The 7,761-nt window shown below is 45.7% G+C and overlaps 1 protein-coding gene across 1 annotated transcript; it reads right to left on the reverse strand.

Moving 5' to 3' along the window:
* Positions 1-2,123: 2,123 nt before the first annotated feature.
* On the reverse strand, positions 2,124-3,441 carry GH1 (growth hormone 1). The gene is made up of 5 exons (XM_006833578.1): positions 3,432-3,441; positions 3,044-3,204; positions 2,759-2,875; positions 2,493-2,654; positions 2,124-2,324 (listed from the first exon to the last, which is right to left on the reverse strand). The coding sequence occupies exons 1-5, from the start codon at positions 3,439-3,441 to the stop codon at positions 2,124-2,126; spliced, it is 651 nt and encodes a 216-aa protein (XP_006833641.1).
* Positions 3,442-7,761: the final 4,320 nt, after the last annotated feature.

Here is a 7,761-nt window from a genome sequence, read left to right on the forward strand (position 1 = left end):
ATAGATAGGGGAACACTGAGACAGGTTTGCATGGCCTAGTGGGACAGAGGTGCATACTCAACCTTGGGAAAACAGGGCTCTGGGTACAGGGATCTAGGTATAGCTTGAAAAGGGTAAATAATACTAAAATCCTTGACTGCCTTATGAATATTAGTTTCCCTTGCCTACTATTGTAAAATTGACACTTGAGTGGTATCGAAAGGAATGTTGGGAAACATGATTAGAGAAAACTTTTAAGCCCGCCTTCAGCCTATAACTGATTGTAATACCTAAAAGGGGTCCTACAACTTGCCCAGTGAAATAGGCCTTGTGCAAAGCCTTTACAGAGTATAGGACCTTAGGTGGAATCCTGAGTCCCATCCAGAATCTTATGAGGTGGGACATTCCCACTAGACAGAACAAGCAGACTGGAACAGCTACAGTGACAGAAGACACATCTTCAAAGAAAGATCATCAGGAAAAACCCAAAACAAAAATGTCTGCATGATTGGCTACTACAAAAAATGTCTAACGGACTTTTGATGTGTTACTAGGAGCGACCAGTCCCTGGAAAAGGACTTCATGCTTGGTGAAGTAGAGGGCTAGTGAGGAAGAGAAGGCTCCCAATGAGATGGATTGTCACAGTGGCAGCAGCAATGGGCTCACACAGAACAATTGTAAGGATGGTGCAGGACTGGGCCATGTTTGGTTCTGTTACTTGAAGGCACTGAACAACTGCAAACCCAGCAGGCAACCAGGGAGCCCTGGTGGTGCCATAGGTAAGCACTTGACTGTTAATTGAAGGTTTGACTGTTAAAACCTACCCAGTGCCTCTGCAGGAGGAAGACCTTGTCATTTGTTTCTATAAAGATGATAGCCAAGAAAACACAGGATGCTGTGGTTCCGAATGGAAAGCGGTAAGGGGACCAGTTGTCTAAGGTGGCATTAGGCTGACGGGTTTCCAGCGCTCATACTGGGGAAATCTCAGGCATACCTAGTACTAATTTCCAGGTATTTCTTGAGCTGTGCTGGAATCCTTCTGAATTAAAGCTGCTAGGCAAAGCACGCGGTTTGCTCGGTGCAGAAGCCCAGACCTTGTAACTCCCAGGGCGTATCACTTCTCTTCTGAAATGTGAAGATTACACCTGGGAACCTGATGGAACAATACTGCTTTATCACATGTGAATGTTATGAGTTGGAATCAGCTGGAGGTCACACAACAGCCACTTCATCAAAGGACTTAGGAGACTAAACACTTAACTGAAGCATTAACCTCGGAAGGGCATTTGGATATTCAAAATAAACATCTGAGATGCATTAGACAAATACAGTTTATAAATAAATGTCTGTAGACTTCATCAGAAAATATGAAACCCTCGAAATTCAAAGTAAAAGTAGCTACAATTTCATTTTCTTAAATTACTATCTTATTGTCTCATTTATTTAAACTACAGTTTCTTGGCTGCTGCAATGGGTTAAGCATTTCGGAAGGGTTAATGTACTTGGCTGCTAACTGAAAGATTGGAGGTTCACATCCACCCAGAAGTGCCTTTTGTAAAACCAGCTATTGAAACCTTTAAGGAGCACAGTTCTCATCTGACCCACATGGGACACCATGAGTTAGAAAGGACTTCATGAAACTGGTTTCCCCATTTCTCAAGAGTCACGGGGTCTCATGTGCATTAAAACTTACATTTTCTGCCCATGTCAGTCTATGATTGGGCTCATTGTTTTCTCCATAGTTTACAGGCCCAGTTTGGGGCATTTTGCTTTCATTTCTTTATTTTCATTTCTTCCCCTTCTTGGAGATGCCTACGTTTGACAGTGTCGGTGCTGGTGGGGGGAGAGAGAAAGGTCTTCAAATACTTTGTGGCGGTGGCCCTGACCAATGACTCCCCAGTAAGGTAGAGAGGAGTGACCTGGTCAGCTTCCTCTGGGTCAGTTAGATTTCAGTTACTCTGGTTCCCAAGACACTTTCTGATGCCTTCCCAACCTGATCTTTGTCCACCGACCCCATTACAAATTGACACCTGCTCAGACAATATTATGCAACTTTGTTTTATTAGGAGAAGCGTGGTGGGAACACGGAGGGACATACTCTGGGCTACAGGGAGGTCCTGGGAGGGGAAACAGAAGCCCAGCCACTAGAAGGCACAGCTGTTTTCCACAAAGCGGCGACACTTCATGAGCCTCAGGTATGTCTCTGTCTTGTGCAGGTCCTTCTTGAAGCAGGACAGTAGCCCATAATTCTTGAGCAGTGCGTCATCACTGCGTAAGTTTGTGTCAAACTTTTCATAGGTTTGCTTGAGGATCTGCCCAGTGCGGGGGCTGCCATCTTCCAGCTCCTGACAAGGGAAAGGAGTAGAGAGGCTGTGGGGGGCTGGCCTTCCCCTTCCTACCCAGTCCTCCCCTTCTTCAGAGCTTAGAAGATAGGGGAGATGGGTGAATTTGCTGGGTCAAGGCCAGACTGCTAGGAGACCAGTACGATGCCCTCCGCCTGACATTCCCCTCACCCGCATCAGGGCCTGGATGCCTTCCTCCAGGTCTTTCAGCTTCTCATAGGCGCGGTCCGAGGTGCCAAACACCAGGCTGTTGGTGAAGACCCTGCTGAGGAACTGGACTGGCCCAAGCCAGGACTGGATGAGCAGCAGTGAGAAGCGAAGCAGATCCATGTCCTGCAGGCAGAAGGCCGATGGGGGATGCGTCAGTGTGGGCCTCGGGCCAGGCGGAGACATTAGGGAGGAGGGAGAGACTTCTCAGGAAGACGAGATCCACTCACGGATTTCTGCTGAGCCTCATCCTTGCCTGTGGGGGCCGGGATGGCCTCTGAGAAGCAGAAGGCGAGCTGAGCATTCTGCATCAGGTACCTCTGACCCTCAGGGATGTAGGCACGTTCCTGGGGGAAGAGACCACACCCAGGTCCCAGCTCATCACTGCGTGCTGAGTCCTCCTTGGATTGTGCCCCTCTGACCACATCTCCACCTCAGTGCAAGAGGGGGTGTAGGGAGGAAGACGCAACCCTTCCTGTCCACCCCACACCCGGTGCTCCATCTCGGGGGCTTACAAACTCCTTGAATGTTTCGGTGGCCAGTTGGTGCAGGTGCTGGGCCCGGAGCACGGCGTTGGCAAACAGACTGGACAAGGGTATGGTAGGGAAAGCATCCGTCTCCGGAGGCCAGGGCTGGCAGAGCAGGGCAAAGGCCAGGAGCATGGAGGTCCAGGAGCCTGGGAAGCAACATGAGGACCAGGTGGCACTGGCGAGCAAGAGGGACCCCCCTGACCCTGGGTGTTCCCCTTTCCAACTCTTTCCCCGAGAGATGGAGAAGATTAAAAACGTGGTCTGCTCACATCCAGAGCCCTAACCCGGAGACAGCTCCCTCATCATCCCATCAGCAGGAGCCACCATCTCCCCTCAGTATACCTCAAGCCCAGGGGGGTTTCAGCGTTCTTACCTGTAGCCATTGCAGCTGGGTGAGCTGTTTGGGGAGGTAGGTCCTAGGATCTTAGAATTGGCCCCTCGTGGGTCCTTTTTATACGCTGGTCCTTCTCTCCCTGCCCCCTTCCCCGGCTGTTTTCCCTATACATTTATGTATGGGGCCACAGAAGGGCCCGTGCTGATGGGTAATGTACAACCTCCTCCTACTCATCCTGTTCCAGCCCCTCTTCTGGGGTCATGTCCCCTGGGCTTGTCACCTTCCCCTCCCCACTGCCACCAGCCCAGTGAGTCTTAGGCACCTAGGCTTTCAGCTTGAGAGGACCACCAAACAATGTCTCTTTTTTAAGGGGTAGGGGGCAGGTTGTTGTTAAGTTTTACCGAGTCAGCTCTGACTCACATTGGCCTTATATAGGGTTTTCGAGGTTGTAAATCTTTGCGGGAGCAGACAGCTTCATCTTTCCCCCGTGGAGCAGCTAGTGGGCTAGTTGTGGTTCGAAGTTCAGTGCTTATCATCTAGAGCTGCAGCACTCCCTAACGGGGGTGGGCAGGAAGAAAGGAGTAATAATGGATTGCCCCCCAGGAGGAAGATGGCAAGGATGATTGTGCCTTGAGAGGGGACCCTTTCTCTTCTCTTCCTCCCTTTCTTCCTGCCTGTATGACTCCAGCCCACCACAGAGAATGTGTGTGTTGGGAAAAAGGAGACAAGAGCATCCAAGAGATTCTGGGGTTTCTGAACACAGCCCAGTCCTAGATTTCCATTTCACATACAAGTTCCTTCCCACTATTGCATCTCCTGGTCCTGCCTGGGGCAACTGGGTGCAATGCTGATACTAACCAGCAGAGGGCACTGTATAGATAGACATAGCCATTGCCATTGAGTGGATTCCAATTCATAGTCACCCTAAAGACAGGGTTGAACCATCTCATAGGGTTTCCAAGACTGTAATCTTTACAGAATCAGATTGCTACAGTTTTCTTCCATGGAGTAGGTTTGAACTGCCGATTTGAACTGATTAGCTGTTGACTTGTGTGCTGTCGACTTGTGTAGAAGTGCTTCTTCTTAGTTGTTATGTGCTGTGGAGTCGGTTCTGACTCATTGTGGAGTCGGTTCTGACTCATAGCGACCCTGTACAGCGTTTCCAAGGCTGTAAATCTTTACGGGAGCAGAGAGCCTCATCTTTCTCCCCTGAAACTGCTGGTAGTTTTGAACTTCTGGCCCTGAGGTTAGCAGCCCGATTCATAACCACTACGCTACCAGAGCTCCTTACTTCTTAGTAGGGCAAAGGAACATTTAAGAAACCTGTTCCTTAGACCTGCCACAGAGATGCAAATCAGGACTCAGACATTCCGGGAACCACAAGGACACCACTAGGGAATCTTAGAGTTGGAAGTTTTTGACATTTTGAGCTTCTTCTGCATTGTTGGAACTCAGGGTGTAGCACTTTGAAAGGTGCTCTATGGATTCAATCATTGAAGTCACCTCTTCTTTCTACTCTTCATACTCGCAATTCTGACATTAGATCATCATGATTATCCAGTAAAGAAGGGATTACTATCAGCCTAGTTTACAGAAGAGACTGAGGCTCAGAGAGGCTGGCTTGCATGAGCTACCTCAGTCCAGGTCGCAGATCCCCAAAGGCTTGCTCTTCCTTTTATGCATGTTACTTCATTCAAAGCCCTTTCTCTAAAGCAGATGACATAGGCCCCCTAGGCTATTTTAACTGAATCCAGGAATCATGCCCCTTTGTCCTCCAATAAGGAGTAGATGTTTTCCCTCATTTTCCAAGTGAGAGTTGCTCAGAGACATGTTGGAGTGTATACAGCAGGGCAAGGTGAGGCCAGGAAGGTGGGGACTTCTACTTCCAGCTTGCTGGTCCCCAACATTGGCCTATTTCAGCATCTGGAGATCACCAGCAACAAAATGCCCCCAGAGATAAGAGCAGGAAAAAACACTTTCCCCTATGTTTAAAGTTGAAGAACATTTAGCACTTGACCCTCTGGGAAAACAAACAAACAAACAAACAAACAAACAAACAAACAAACAAACAGGTGAGCCCTAGAGGCTGGTTATAGAGTTGGCAACCAGGTTGAAAAGTTACATCCCTGTGGCTTTGAGTGCTTGGGCCTATTCATTTCCCCCTTTGAGGACCAGAAGATAAAGTTCCCTTTTCTCTCATCATTTCCAAACAATTGTTCAACTAGTACTGCTGATTCATTATCTGCTGGGCAGTTACTGGTACCTCTGGGAACTTTTCTCCAGCCAGAACTATGGGAGACTAAAGTGTTAGGAATCAAAAGTGTCACTTTGAGGGCTGAGGTGTGTGCCTGACACAAATCATGATATTTTCAATCACCTCATGTGCATGGAATGTGAAAGTTAGAAACAAAAGGAGGGATCAGTAGTTGGAAAATATAGCCTTGGTGATACAAATGACACTGGAGATGGCATGATAGAATTTTTTAGGATCAATGACTTATTCATTGCAGATACCCTTTTTCAACAACATAAACTGCAACTATATGCATGATCCTCACCAGATGGAATACACATCTATGGGATGAGACGATGAAGTAAAGAAGTTCAGTATCATCAGCCAAAACAAGGCCAAGGACTGACTGTGGAACAGACCATCAATTACTCATATGCAAGTTCAGGCTGAAGTTGAGGAAAAATAAAACCCTGAGTATATCTCACCTAACTTTAGAGACCATCTCAGAACAGAGTTGATGTATTAGACACTAATGACCAAAGACCAGATGAGTGTGGAATGACATCAAGAACAGCACACATGAAGAAAGCAAAAAGGCATTAAAAAAACAGGAAAGATAAAAAGAACAAAGTAGATGTCAGAAGAGACTTTGAAAACTTGCTCTTTAACATTGAGCAAATGGAAGCAATGATGAAGTGAGATGAGCTGAACAGGAAATTTCAAAGGGAAGCTCAGGAAGACAAAGTGAAGTATTACAAGGAAATGTTCAAAGACCTGGAGTTAGAAAGCCAACATATCTCAAGCTTAAAGAATTGAGCTGGAATTAGAAATGCTTGACGTTTCTCAGGCTTAAAGAATTGACAAGAAAATTGAAGCCTCGACTTTCAATATTGAAGGATTCTATGAGCAGAAGGTTGAATGATGCAGGAAGCATCAAAAGAAGGTGGAAGATATACACAGAATCACTGTACCAAAAAGATTTGGTGGATGCCAAACCATTTCAGGAGGCAGAATATGATCAAGAACCAAATGTATTGAAGGAAGAAGTCCAAGCTGCCCTGAAGGTGTTGGTGTAAAACCAGGCTCCAGGAATTGAAGGAATACCAATAGAAATGTTTCAACAAACGGATGCGGCATTGAAAGCACTCACTAGTGTATGGTCAGAAATTTGGAAAACAGCTACCTGGCCAATGGACAGGAAGAAGTCATGTTTGTGTCCATTTCAAAGAGAGGAGACTAAACAGAATGTAGAAAATTATTGAACAATATCACTGACATCACACGCAAGTAAATTTTGCTAAGATAATTAAAAAATGGTTACAAAACAAAACAAAAATGGTCGCATCAGTACAAAAACAGAGATCTACCAGAAATTCAAGCCAGATTCAGAAGAAATCATGGAATGAAGGATATCATTGCTGACACCAAATGGATCTAGGCCGAAAAAAGAGAGAGAATACCAGAAAGGTGATTACTTGTGCTTTATTAACTTTGCAAAGACATTTGACTGTGTGGATCATAGACTATGGATACCATTGAGAAGAACAGGAATTCCAGAACACTTAATTGTTCTCATGAGGAACCTGTACATAGACTAAGAGGTAGCTATTCGAACAGAACAAAGGGATACTACATGGTTTAAAATCAGGAAAGGTGTGTACCAGGGTTTCATCTTTTCACCATACTTATTCAGTGTGTATGCTAAGCAAATAATCCAAGAAGTTGGAAATATATCAAGAAGAACATGGCATCAGGACTGGAGGAAGACTCATTAACAACCTGCAATATGCAGGTAACACAAACTTGTTTGCTGAAAGCAAATAAGACTTCAAGTACTTGCTCATGAGGATCAAAGAATACAGCCTTCAGTATGAATGACAACTCAATGTACAGAAAATAACAATCTTCACAACTGGATCAACAAACAGCATGATAAATGGAGAAATGATTGAAATTGTCTAGGATTTCATTTTTTAAAAAGTTTTATTGTGAATTATGTGATAGTTTACATGGGAGAACATTAGCTTTACATTCATCCTATTGTATATCATTTCATTGCCATGATTATCATCCCCTCCATGCATCATCAGACAACCAAAGGGTATACCCTGCAAGCCTGCCCCTCAGTTGTCAGCA

Source organism: Chrysochloris asiatica, unplaced genomic scaffold, assembly GCF_000296735.1.
Source record: "Chrysochloris asiatica unplaced genomic scaffold, ChrAsi1.0 scaffold00007, whole genome shotgun sequence".
NCBI classification, from domain to species: domain Eukaryota; kingdom Metazoa; phylum Chordata; class Mammalia; order Afrosoricida; family Chrysochloridae; genus Chrysochloris; species Chrysochloris asiatica.

Bases quoted from the DNA above. Each gene is read 5' to 3' on its own strand.
- GH1 (XM_006833578.1), bottom strand. The intron at 2,876-3,043 runs GTAAGCCCCCGA...CTCTTCCCCCAG, and splicing joins CCGAAACATTCAAGGAGTTT to GAACGTGCCTACATCCCTGA. The intron at 2,655-2,758 runs GTGAGTGGATCT...TTCTGCCTGCAG, and splicing joins ATGAGGCTCAGCAGAAATCC to GACATGGATCTGCTTCGCTT.